Raw genomic sequence first — 14036 nt, 5'->3', positions numbered from 1 at the left:
GGTGTCATTGGTTTCTATGACGCCGTGCGCTTCATGCTGCCGCTGCACTACAGTAATACTCTATACAAATGTATTACTGTAGTGCAGTGGCGGCATGAAGCACACGGCGTCGTAGCAACCAATGACGCTGTGCGCTCCTGCTCGGAACAGGAGTCCAGCCCGGCATACCACGGACCGCTCTTGGCCGCGGAACACGGCCGTGTGCATTCGGCCTAATACAAATAAAAATAACAAGGTGGGAGCTTCTTTTATTAGAACTCTGTGTTGTTCCTTTAAATTCTTCCTGGAAAATGGAGTGTTCGATACATTGTCTTGCTACACAATATGACAATGTCAGCACTTAATGCAGTGTCAGTGTATGGAGGAGCACAATACTTTGAGCTGCGGAATAACAGGAACGACACAAAGCAGAACTTTAAAGGGGTTGTGCAGCCCTTGTATATTGATGACCTTTCCTCAGGATCGTCAGGGATGCCAAAAGTCAGACCCCCACTGATCATATTGACTGCCTCTCCTGAGTGTATAGGCCATCATCATCTAGATGAATTCGTTTTTTTTATGCTGTTCAATGTTAACTGCTGGCATATAATAGGATTTTTACTCCATTTGTATTTTTGATTTATTCAAGGTTGCAAAAAATGAAAGAAATCTTTATTTTTGGGAATCCTGAGGTTTCAGTGATCGCAATTGGTTCAAAAGTTTTTGATATATACCGCCTGTCTACCTCTTTGACAGCAAAAGGCTGGAATCTGAATACACTTCAATTTCCATCAAGGTAAATAATTATTTAGTAAGAGGAAAGTAATTAAACCTGTATTACCTTTTATTTAAATATGTAAGTACAATCTTCACAAAAATATTTTAGTATACAGTATATGAGGATGAGGAGTACATATGGTGCCTCATTTTTCACCTCTTATTGGCACTTAGAGTGTCAGGGCTCCATAGGACCACAGTGTAACCCCCATAGACTCAAATGCTGATGCAATAATGTAATAATTGCTTTTTATAGTTCCCCATGAGTAAAAAATAAAAAAATAAAAAATTAATTAATAAAATATAAAAAAAAGTATAACAATTCAAATCGCTTCCCCCAAAATGAAAATTTTAGAACATAAAATAAAAAAAAATAGACATACACATCATGGGCATCGCTGTGTGCAAAAATGCCCATACTAATAAAATATAAAGATATTTATCCCATGCGCAAAATGGCGAAACGCAAAAAAAAGTTAAAATGGCGTATTAGCATTTTTATATTTTTGTTGTTTTTTTGGGTCTCCTCTCCTCCCACAAAAAATTAGATAAAAAGTGATCAAAAAGTCATACACATCAGTCAAAAATACAGATTTCCCTACAAAAAAGTGACCATCACACAGTTCCATACACATAACTGAAAAAAGTTATAGGGGTCAGAATATGGTGATGGAAAAGAAAATATATTTTTGTCAAGGCTTTTATTTATCAGTATAAAAATGCAAGAAAGGCTAGGCATTTGTGTTATTACCATAATCATACTGACCTGGAGAATGAAAGTAACTGGTCAATTTATTTTTTTATTTTTTTTTTAAATCAGATAATTTTTTTTTTTTTATTGACATTTTGTGAAGAAACAAGTAAATCAAACTGCCAACTCTTCCACCCTTACACAAAATACGTTATGTAAGAGGTCTATAACATCGGTCCAGTAGCGTCTTAGTCTCGGGCAGTTCCACATAAGGTGAATCAGATCAGCATTACATTACATCTTGGGCGATCGTCATCCTCCCGATATCCAATTTTTTTCAATACTACCGGAGTTCTTTATACCCTGTGGAGGAGATATAGTTCGGAGACTCTATGGGCCTCTCTCACTGCCACTTTTGTGAAATCTTCTAACACACTATCTCATTGTTCCACAGTTAGGTCAGCTATATCTTTCTGCCATTTTTCGTGTAGCTGTAAGGGGTGTTTTAAATTGCATCTCCATAAGACTCATATAATGAAGAGTAATAACTCTATTGGTATCCCCCTGTGAATTAGTTAGGTCTAATAATGGAGGGTTTTGTAGCAGGTACTATCGCCCCCTATTGTTCCTGTGACTGTATGGCATCCCTGAGCTGTAAAAACCGGTTTTCGGCAGTTTACACTCTTGTTGTAGCTGGGTGTATTCCTTAAAGAGGACCTTTCACCAGAATTAAACTTCTAAAGTAACTATACAGGCATGTAGAGCAGCGCCCAGGGATCTCCCTGCACTTACTATTATCCCTCTCCCGTAATTGCCTCCGGTATCTTTACAGTTAGGCTCCACCCAGGGGAACCTGCCGGCGCCTCCTTCTCCCATGCTGCAGCGCTGGCCAATCACAGCGCTCAGCTCATAGCCTGAGAGGCTTTTTTTTCTCTCTCAGGCTATGAGCTGAGCGCTGTGATTGGCCAGCGCTACAGCATGGGAGAATGAGTCGACGGCAGGTTCCCCTGGGTGGAGCCTAACTGTAAAGATACCGGAGGCAATTACGGGAGAACGGAGCGGCGCCCAGGTATAACAGTAAGTGCAGGGGGGTCCCTGGGCGCCGCTCTACATGCCTGTATAGTTACTTTAGAAGTTTAAATCTGGTGAAAGGTCCTCTTTAACCACCTCCCGACCGCCTAACGCACGGATGCGTCCGGGAGGTGGTTGATTTACTCCTCCTGGACGCATCCGTGCGTCATCTCGTGATAGCCGAGATTTCCTGCGAACGCGCGCACACTCACAGGAACGGAAGGTAAGCGAGTGGATCTCCAGCCTGCCAGCGGCGATCGCTCGCTCGCTGGCAGGCTAGAGATGTGATTTTTTTTTTTAACCCCTAACAGGTATATTAGACGCTGTTTTGATAACAGCGTCTAATATACCTGCTACCTGGTCCTCTGGTGGTCCCTTTTGTTTGGATCGACCACCAGAGGACACGGGCAGCTCAGTAAAGTAGCACCAAACACCACACTACATTACACCCCCCCCCCCCCCACCCTGTCACTTATTAACCCTTTATGAACCACTGATCACCCCATATAGACTCCCTGATCACCCCCTGTCATTGATCACCCCCCTGTAAGGCTCCATTCAGAGGTCCGTATGATTTTTACGGATCCACGGATACATGGATCGGATCCGCAAAACGCATACGGACGTCTGAATGGAGCCTTACAGGGGGGTGATCAATGACAAGGGGGTGATCACGCATATAGACTTCCTGATCACTTCCCTGTCCTTGATCACCCCCCTGTCATTGATCACCCCCCTGTAAGGCTCCATTCAGACATCCGTATGTGTTTTGCGGATCCGATCCATGTATCAGTGGATCCGTAAAAATCATACGGATGTCTGAATGGAGCCTTACAGGGGGGTGATCAATGACGGGGGTGATCAGGGAGTCTATATAGGTGATCACCCCTCTGTCATTGATCACTCCCCTGTAAGGCTCCATTCAGACGTCCGTATGTGTTTTGCGGATCCGATCCGTGGATCCATAAAAATCATACGGACGTCTGAATGGAGCCTTACAGGGGGGTGATCAGGGAGTCTATATGGGTGATCACCCCCCTGTCATTGATCACCCCCCCCCCCCCCCCCCCTGTAAGGCTCCATTCAGAAAAATTTTTGGCCCAAGTTAGCGGAATTTATTTTTTTCTTACAAAGTCTCTTATTCCACTAACTTGTGTCAAAAAATTAAATCTCTTTTTAGACATTTATATTCCAGACTTCTCAACGCTTTAGGGCCCCTAAAATGCCAGGGCAGTATAAATACCCCACATGTGACCCCATTTCAGAAAGAAGACACCCCAAGGTATTCCGTGAGGGGCATATTGAGTCCATGAAAGATTTAAATTTTTGTCCCAAGTTAGCGGAAAGGGAAACTTTGTGAGGAAAAAAAAAAAAAAAAAAAATCAATTTCCGCTAACTTGTGCCCCCAAAAAAAATTTCTATGAACTCGCCATGCCCCTCATTGAATACCTTGGGGTGTCTTCTTTCCAAAATGGGGTCACATGTGGGGTATTTATACTGCCCTGGCTTTTTAGGGGCCCTAAAGCGTGAGAAGTCTGGGATCCAAATGTCTAAAAATGCCCTCCTAAAAGGAATTTGGGCCCCTTTGCGCATCTAGGCTGCAAAAAAGTGTCACACATGTGGTATCGCCGTACTCAGGAGAAGTTGGGGAATGTGTTTTGGTGTGTCATTTTACATATACCCATGCTGGGTGAGAAAAATATCTTGGTCAAATGCCAACTTTGTATTAAAAAATTGGAAAAGTTGTCTCTTGCCAAGATATTTCTCTCACCCAGCATGGGTATATGTAAAATGACACCCCAAAACACATTACCCGATACCACATGTGTGACACTTTTTTGCCGCCTAGGTGGGCAAAGGGGCACACATTCCAAAGAGCACCTTTAGGATTTCACCGGCCATTTTTTACACATTTTGATTTCAAACTACTTACCACACATTATGGCCCCTAGAATGCCAGGGCAGTATAACTACCCCACAAGTGACCCCATTTTGGAAAGAAGACACCCCAAGGTATTCCGTGAGGGGCATGGCGAGTTCCTAGAATTTTTTATTTTTTGTCGCAAGTTAGTGGAATATGAGACTTTGTAAGGAAAAAAGAAAAAAAAATCATCATTTTCCGCTAACTTGTGACAAAAAATAAAAAATTCTAGGAACTCGATGTGCCCCTCCTGGAATACCTTGGGGTGTCTTCTTTCCAAAATGGGGTCACTTGTGGCGTAGTTATACTGCCCTGGCATTCTAGGGGCCCTAATGTGTGAGAAGTACTTTGCAATCAAAATGTGTAAAAAATGGCCTGCGAAATCCGAAAGGTGCACTTTGGAATATGTGCCTCTTTGCCCACCTTGGCTGCAAAAAAGTGTCACACATCTGGTATCGCCGTACTCAGGAGAAGTTGGGGAATGTGTTTTGGTGTGTCATTTTACATATACCCATGCTGGGTGAGAAAAATATATTGGTCAAATGCCAACTTTGTATAAAAAAATTGGAAAAGTTGTCTTTTGCCAAGATATTTCTCTCACCCAGCATGGTTATATGTAAAATGACACCCCAAAACACATTCCCCAACTTCTCCTGAGTACGGCGATACCAGATGTGACACTTTTTTTGCAGCCAAGGTGGGCAAAGGGGCACATATTCCAAAGTGCACCTTTCAGATTTCGCAGGCCATTTTTTACACATTTTGATTGCAAAGTACTTCTCACACATTTGGGCCCCTAAATTGCCAGGGCAGTATAACTACCCCACAAGTGACCCCATTTTGGAAAGAAGACACCCCAAGGTATTGCGTTAGGGGCATGGCGAGTTCCTAGAATTTTTTTATTTTTTGTCGCAAGTTAGTGGAATATGAGACTTTGTAAGAAAAAATAAAAATAAAAAATAAATCATCATTTTCCGCTAACTTGTGACAAAAAATAAAAAGTTCTATGAACTCACTATGCCCATCAGCGAATACCTTAGGGTGTCTACTTTCCGAAATGGGGTCATTTGTGGGGTTTTTCTACTGTTTGGGCATTGTAGAACCTCAGGAAACATGACAGGTGCTCAGAAAGTCAGAGCTGCTTCAAAAAGCGGAAATTCACATTTTTGTACCATAGTTTGTAAACGCTATAACTTTTACCCAAACCATTTATTTTTTTACCCAAACGTCTTTTTTTTTTTTTTTTTTATCAAAGACATGTAGAACAATAAATTTAGCGAAAAATTTATATATGGATGTTGTTTTTTTTGCAAAATTTTACAGCTGAAAGTGTAAAATGTCATTTTTTTTTTGCAAAAAAAATCATTAAATTTCGATTAATAACAAAAAAAATGTAAAAATGTCAGCAGCAATGAAATACCACCAAATGAAAGCTCTATTAGTGAGAAGAAAAGGAGGTAAAATTCATTTGGGTGGTAAGTTGCATGACCGAGCGATAAACGGTGAAAGTAGTGTAGTGCAGAAGTGTAAAAAGTAGCCTGGTCATTAAGGGGGTTTCAGCTAGCGGGGTTGAAGTGGTTAAGGTTACTATTATCAAATAATTGGTGAATACGATTTAAGTCCATATTTCTCCCAAATCTGGGCATTTACTACTTTTATAACTGGTCAGTTTTACTGTATAGGGATCGTCGTAAAAACAAAACCCAGAAAACTGTTGCGGAATTGCGTTCTTTTCCAATTTCAACCCATTAGAATTTTTTTGCCAGATTCTCACTAAGCTATACAATATTAACAGTTACCCGACCGCCTAACGCAGGGATGCTTCCTGCGGGCGGTCGGGTTAGATGACGCGCCAAGCCGGCCCGCACATGCTCAGTGCGGGCCGGGAATCCTCGCAGGAGAAGTTCGTCACCAGCCTGCCAGCCAATGATCAGCGCTGGCACGCTAATGACTTTTAAAAAATGGAACCCCTTGATCACCCCTGTCAATCACTAGTGAAAGGGAAAAAAGTGATCAGTGTAAATTGTCACTTTTTTTTTTTTTCACCAGTATTGACGGTTAGGTTTTAGGTTAGTTTAGGCCCCTTTGGTAGGTAGTTAGCGCCCAGCCCACCGCACCGCAGTCACTGATTCGCTGATTAGCGTATCGCTAATCAGCATTGGTACTTTTTATAGTATCTGTAAGTGATCAGAACTGATCAGTCAGATCTATAAATAGTATTAGTGTCACCTTAGTTCGCCTTCCACCCAAAACGCAGTGTCTGCTCGATCAGGCCTGATCTGTTGCACACACGTGCGTTCACCCACGCCCGCCCCGCCGCAGTGACAACATTTTTTTATTTTTTTTTTTTATCATTGCACAATCACTTCACAAGCACTGCGGCGATAAAATAAATAAATCTGTTTTGATATTTTTTATCAATCGCAGCGGCTTCCTGTACTTTGCAGCGGCTTCCCTGTACTTCGCTAGCTTCCCATTTGTAAGACAGGCTTGCTTTTTTCTTGGGTAGTCTCAGGGAATACCCCCTAAATTTAGTTGACCAAATGGTAAGTAAGGGGTATTCTTCTGAAGAAGCCTACAGGCTTCTGACCCAGTCAGATTAGAAATGGGAACCCTCATCTGACGAATCCAGCGGGTCAGAATACAAACCTGTAAAAAGCAGTGGCAGTCTGACCCAAAGTTCGGACGATAAGGTTGAGGTCCCTGATACTCCAAGTCCAGCAAGGATTATGATAGTAGATAAATGAGGGTAATGATTAATAAAGCACAAAAGAAGAAACACAAAAAACGCACTCTAGTTGTGAATACTATAGAGTAATAAGAGAAAAAGAAACCCCGACGCGTTTCACCCACGGAGTGGGATCATCAGGGGGTGGTGGGGGGTGAATATATGATGATATTTTTCTCTTATCACTCTATAGTATTCATCTAACAACTAGAGTGCGTTTTTTGTGTTTCTTCTTTTGTGCTTTTATTATACTTGGTGTACCCTGTACCTCCTGGCGTACCATCACGAGGGTCGTATACAGCGGGCACCTTTTTCTATTTTGTCATTGTGATAGTCATCCTACGGTAGGCCACCCTGACACCAGCTTCCACCTCCTGTCAGGGCTAGACAGGAGTTGAGGCAAGGCTCGAGGACAGGGAGTCCCCACCATTAGGGGATGTCCCTGGGCTGAGGTCTTAGACTAGGGTAGCAGTATAGGGACACCTTCCCCACCCATGAGCTAGATATACCTAGCCTAGTCTGGTCCTACCTGGATAACTATATAGTTTAGTTTGTCATTTCTCTAATAAACATTAGTTATCTATTTTATAAGGGTTTTTGTTGCTGGACTTACTGAGGTCCCTGATACCACCAGGCGTACCAGGCCCCGTGTTGCTAGACCGCAGGATCTGCTTCAAGGGCAGCAGAGTGGGGCTGGCGCTGTTGGATTACGTGGTGAGGCATACACCAGCAGCGCAGCCCATCCTGGACCTAGTACCAGCACTGCCGTAGAATATGGTGAAGTGGCGAGCACCAGAAGGGCAGTGGAAGCTGGTACGGTGGCACGTGCAGTAGTTCCCCCGTCGCAGCCACCGCACAGACAGGCCCGTAGAGTCCCTGAGGTGCTGGCAAACCCTGATTGGCAGCCCCCATCTTCAGCTGCACCAGTAGTTCCCCCCCCCCCCTTTCACCGCCCAGTCTGGAGTTCGGGTTGAGACAGCTCAGATCGGATCGGCACTGGGGTTTTTTGAGCTGTTCTTTACTGCGGAGCTCTTTGACTTGGTTGTGGCAGAAACAAACTCATATGCCACTCAATTTATAGCCGCCAACCCGGGAAGCTTTTATGCCCAGTCTTTCCGGTGAAAACCCGTCCAAGTTTCCGAATTTAAAACTTTTCTGGGCCTTCTACTCATCATGGGCCTGACAAAAAAAAGCATGAATTGCGGTCATATTGGTCTACGAACCCAATTCATCACATGCCCATGTTCTCTGCTGCAATGTCCAGGACACTATTTGAGACCATCCTGCGTTTCCTGCACTTTAGTGACAACAGCACCTCTCGTCCCAGAGGCCACCCAGCTTTTGACCGGCTCCACAAAATTTGGCCCCTCATAGACCACCTTAACACCAAATTTGCAGATTTGTATACCCCTGAGCAAAACATCTGCATAGACGAGTCCCTTGTACATTTTACCGGGTGCCTTGGCTTCAAACAATACATCCCAAGCAAGCGTGCCCGGTATGGGGTCAAATTATATAAGCTCTGTGAAAGAGCCACAGGCTATACGCACAAATTTCGTGTCTGAGGGTAAAGATCAGACCCTGGAGCCGGTCGGTTGCCCGGACTACCTGGGGAGCAGTGGGAAGACAGTCTGGGACTTGGTTTCACCCTTATTTGGCAAGGGGTACCATCTTTATGTGGACAATTTCTACACAAGTGTGCCCCTCTTCAGGCATTTGTTCCTAGAACAGATTGGCTGCTGTGGCACCGAGCGACCTAGTCGCCGGAGCTTCCCCCAACGGCTCGTTACCACCCGTCTTGCAAGGGGGGAGAGGGCTGCCTTGTGTAATGAAGAACTGCTCGCGGTGAAATGGAGAGACAAGCCTGACGTTTACATGCTCTCCTCCATTCACGCAGACACGACAATACAAATTGAACGAGCAACCAGTGTCATTGAAAAGCCCCTCTGTGTCCACAACTATAATTTGCTCATGGGAGGGGTGGACTTCAATGAACAGGTATTGGCTCTTTTATTTACTCTCCCGCAGGACCAGACGCTGGTATAAGAAGGTGTCTGTTCCGTGGCCCCAACCACCAGTGTAGTGAGCCATCTACACAAGCCACATTTCCTCAATGTCGTTGCTGGTACCTCTACCCAAGCGTCACCCCGAAAAAGATGTCGTGTCTGTAGCAGGAGTAGAATAAGGCGTGACACCCGCTATTTCTGTCCTAACTTCCTTGACCACCCTGCCCTATGCTTAGGGGAGTGTTTCCGGAAGTACCACACACAGGTACACTTAGCATAGGGATTGTGTGACACAGGACAGGCACACAGGGCTCTTAGGGCCCTTTCACACAGAGCTGCTGCAAACCTCTCCTTTCACCTGGGACAAAGTGCATAATATACTTTGCCACGTCTCTGGGCGATTTGCGCTTTGCACATTGTCCCATGGGGAAGGAGAGGTTTTGCCCTTTAAAGGTAAAAAAAACAAAAAATAAAATAAAATCACAGGTAAGCAAAAAAGTTAATGTTTCAAAAGTTCAATAAAGTTTATAAAAGTTAATGTTCTGTTTCAAATGTTTATATAAAGTTAATGTTAATAAATTTATTGCGTTGCGGACTGTTGTTTTTGTTTAGTTTTTTTACCTTCTAGGTGGACCAACCGATCGACCAGCAGCAGCACTGATGTGCATTCTGACCGAAGCATTGCGCTGCTGTCAGATTACGCAAAAGTCGGTGTATGCGGCGCTGCAAGACGAGATTTCTCCTCTGCAGTAAAAAAAGATACGTTTGTCGAGGCTTATGCGCTGAGGGGCGGTGTTCATATGCTTTGGCAAACACTTTGTATATAAAAACAAAATATTCCGGCAATGATATATTCATCCACATCGATTGATGTGAATGGAGAAATCGGGTTTGCCAGGGCATACGGGCTGAGTGGGTTTGGATGTTAGGCGGAGCTCCTATGTCCTGGCAGACTCCTTTCCCCTCTTCTTTTTTTTTTTTGCAAATTTTTTGGCAGAGATTTTTTTATCCACATTAATCGATGCGAATGAAGAAATCTGTGCTGTTCATTTTTTCTTTCAGCCCAGAGGCTGAACGGAAAAAAAAAAAATCTCATTACCCGTATGCTCAATATAAGGAGAATAGCAGTAACTCCTAATGCTGGCCATACATGTAATGATTGTGGAGACCCTCAAATGCCAGGGCAGTACAAACACCCCACAAATGACCCCATTTTGTAAAGAAGACACCCCAAGGTATTCGCTGAGGGGCGTATTGAGTCCATGAAAGATTGAACTTTTTGTCCCAAGTTAGCAGAAAGGGAGACTTTTAAGAAAAAACAAAAAAAATCAGGGCATTTTTACACATTTGGATTCTAAACTGCTTCTCACGCTTTAGGGCCCCTAAAATGCCAGGGCAGTATAAATACCCCACATGTGACCCCATTTTGGAAAGAAGACACCCCAAGGTATTCCGTGAGGGGTATGGTGAGTTAATGTACATTTTTTGTCACAAGTTAGTGGAATATAAGACTTTGTAAGAAAAAAAGAAAAAATTTCCGCTAACTTGTGACAAAAAAATAAAAACTTCCATGAACTCACTATGCCCATCAGCGAATACCTTAGGGTGTCTACTTTCATTTGTGGGTTTTTTCTACTGTCTGGGCATTGTAGAACCTCAGGAAACATGACCGGTGCTCAGAAAGTCAGCTGCTTCAAAATGTGGAAATTCACATTTTTGTACCATAGTTTGTAAACGCTATAACTTTTACCCAAACCAATAAATATACACTTATTAAATTTTTTTTTTATCAAAGACATGTAGAACAATAAATTTTGAGAAAAATGTATATAGAAATGTAGTTTTATTTGAAAAATTTTACAACAGAAATTGAAAAATTTCATTTTTTTGCAAAAATTTCGATTAATTTAAAAATAAGTAAAAATGTCAGCAGCAATGAAATACCACCAAATTAAAGCTCTATTAGTGAGAATAAAAGGAGGTAAAATTCATTTGGGTGGTAAGTTGTATGACCGAGCAATAAACAGTGAAAATAGTATAGTGCAGAATTGTAACAAGTGATCTGGTCCTTAGCTAGGTGAGCTGAGGTGGTTAAATGGTGGCATTAGAAAGTGCAAAAAACATCCCTCATATGGCCATGTGAACAAAAAAATAAGAATAAAAGTTATGGCCCCAGAAAGGCAAGGGGTGAGAAGTATAAATGCAAAAAAGGAAAACCCTCCAGTGCTGAAAGGGTTAACTTAAATGTGATAAATGAGTCTATTTGTATGTAGATAGATTCCGCACACATTGTGTCCATTTATTTTCATTAGTAATCGTGTGTGGTGAATTAGGTTGTATTGTGTGATCCCCTACAGTATAATATCTTTATTTTCCTCAGTATTCATATATGTCTCACATTGCTGCACACAAAACCTGGAGTAGCGCAACTTTTTGTGAAGGATGTCCGAGATTCATTGTCTGTGATCATGGAAGATCCTGGAGCCAAAGCTACTGGAGTGGTAACTTGATTTTCATTCAATACTTTATATTGTATGAAGAATGTTAGTTTTGTTTTTATATTACAAGGTAGTCTGATAGGAATCTGGTAGCCATTAACACCTTAGTACAGTCCCGGACAAAAGTCTTGTTGCTTCTCTATTTTGTAGAAACTCCTGCTATTAACCTGACTTTTATTTAATCAATTGCTGTTAGAAATAGTTCATATGAAAAGCTAAAGCCCTCTCAAATGATGTTTAATGCACTGAAATAAATTAGTTTCACTGAAAAAATATTTATCATTTAATCAAGACAGAAAGGTCAAATTTTAGCAAGACAAAATCCAAAAATATGTCAGCAAATTAAGTAGTGGTGCTGTGAGATCCAAATTTAATATCTTGTATGACTTCCATGAGCTTGAAGGACAGCATCCATGCAGTTTGGCAAGGATTCATACAATTTATTGATGAAGTCATCAAAGAAAATAGTCTTGCATGCCTCCCAGAGTTCTTTGGTTTCGTCTTCCATGCTTTCTCTTTCATCCTACACCACATATGCTCAATGATGTTTATGTCTGGTGACTGGGCTGGCCAATCCTGGAGCATCTTGATCTTCTTCGACTTAAGGAACTTTGATGTGGAGATGGAAGTATGCGATGGAGCGCCATCCTGCAGCAGAATTTGGCCTTTTTTATGGTTAGGAATATAAGAGGTAGCTAAGATTTCTTGGTATTTTAGACTATTGATGTTGCCTTCCACCCTGCAGATCCCTCGCACACCCCCATACTGGAAGTAACCCCAGACCATGATTTTGCCTCCACCAAACGTCACTGTTTTCTGGGTAAATCTCGGCTCCATGGTGTAATTCAACAGAAGATTCATCTGAAAAATCCACCTTCTGCCACTTTTCCAGCGTCCATCCTTTTTGAAGACTGTGGGCCTTGACAAATGCCACACGGTTTTTCAATTATCTTTTGTTTAGTGCTGGCTTATGGGCACTGATTCGACCATGGAGGCCATTTCGAGACAGAATCCGACAAACTGTTCTGGTTGACACAGGGACTTCAGGTGACCAGGTCTCGTGGAGCTCTGCTGCAGTGGAAAATAGGCTGGCCTTGGATTTTCGAGCCAACAAACGGTCCTCTCGAGCAGTTGTCTTGCGGGGTTGGCCTGGCCTGGCCTTGTCCAAAACGTCTCCTTTTTTTTTTTTATCCTCTGAACTTGACGCTGAGACACATTGAAGGTGTCTGCCACATCAGCAGTGGATCTGGTCTTCAGCCTCTTGATAATCAACACTTTAGTCTCCGGGTGAATCTTAGGCATGTTTGCAGAGGTCTAGTTGCAGTTGATGTGAAGGTCTAGTGTACTGGGGTTCTTTTTATACACACCTGAGACCTAATTAATCCATTATTAGTCACAGGTGAAGCTCATATGACAAGGCAACAGCACTTACGTCTTGGCAAAAATTAACTCAATGGGTTTTACCAAGCTGTGAATATTAGAATACTTTTTGTCAGTTTCGTTTTGCACTGAAACGTTATTACAAAAGCTGTTGGGATTAAAATGACCCATTTCTTGTAACAAAATTAGATTAGAAATATATTTTAGCGGCACTTCAGGTCAATTTGTACACAAGTGACAAGACTTTTGTCAGGGACTGTAGAATGAATTATGGAAATGCAGATTTTCACATAAATGTTTCTTGTTTTTGTTTTCTCTTAAGGGTGCGATATATGGGATGGCGCAGACAATTCCAGATAGATCCATGGTTTCTGAAATTTCAAAAGCGTTCCTGGACTGCTTGTATATCACAGAATTGCCACCCAGTGTCAAACATATAAATGGTTCACCTGGACACCAATAGACATTACTGTTTTTCTTTAGGCGGTACTATTCCAAATGGTTCCACAGGGCAGCAGAATCTCACAGAGACTGCTTTTTATTACTTTTTTACTTTTTGTTGACTTTTAAGGGATGTGTCTTTTATGTTTTATATGCCCAATGATTAAGGTGCTTGTTGCCTAGAAATATTGTTCCCTTTCCTACAGAATTGACAACATGAGTAATGTATGTGCCTCGTAACATCCGAGGATTCGACTAGCCTGATGTCCAGGCTCAACAATCCACAAAACTGTAACATAGGGATACATGTGAAGAACATGATGCATCACTAGTCTTCTCTGCTTTCTTTACAGTGACCATATTAGAAAAGTCCCTGGAAAGCACAGAGATGGGACAGTTTTATGTATTAATGGGATTGTTTAAGTATAGATCTTGGTGGCCTATATCTTAGGATGTGTCATCGGGGATTAACCACTGTCGCCATCCAATGTTACTAGAATGAAGTGGCAGCAGCAGTAGGAAGCACAGAACGGAGCCAACAGTA

General features: G+C 42.4%; 1 protein-coding gene across 1 annotated transcript in view; it reads left to right on the top strand.

Annotated features, from left to right (window-relative positions):
- The window catches only part of SGPL1 (sphingosine-1-phosphate lyase 1), a 109611-nt gene extending 96025 nt beyond the window's left edge, over positions 1 to 13586 (top strand). Inside the window, exons 12-14 of the mRNA XM_044303087.1 lie at positions 629 to 775; positions 11554 to 11674; positions 13374 to 13586. Of these exons, the coding sequence (XP_044159022.1) occupies positions 629 to 775; positions 11554 to 11674; positions 13374 to 13514 (409 nt within the window). The 3' untranslated portion in view covers positions 13515 to 13586. The remainder of the gene's footprint in view (positions 1 to 628; positions 776 to 11553; positions 11675 to 13373) is intronic.
- The last annotated feature ends 450 nt before the right edge of the window (positions 13587 to 14036 follow it).

This window comes from Bufo gargarizans, chromosome 8, assembly GCF_014858855.1.
Source record: "Bufo gargarizans isolate SCDJY-AF-19 chromosome 8, ASM1485885v1, whole genome shotgun sequence".
Classification (NCBI taxonomy): Eukaryota; Metazoa; Chordata; class Amphibia; order Anura; family Bufonidae; genus Bufo; species Bufo gargarizans.
Note: the sequence above shows the minus strand (reverse complement) of the source record. Positions and strands in the feature narration are given on the sequence as shown.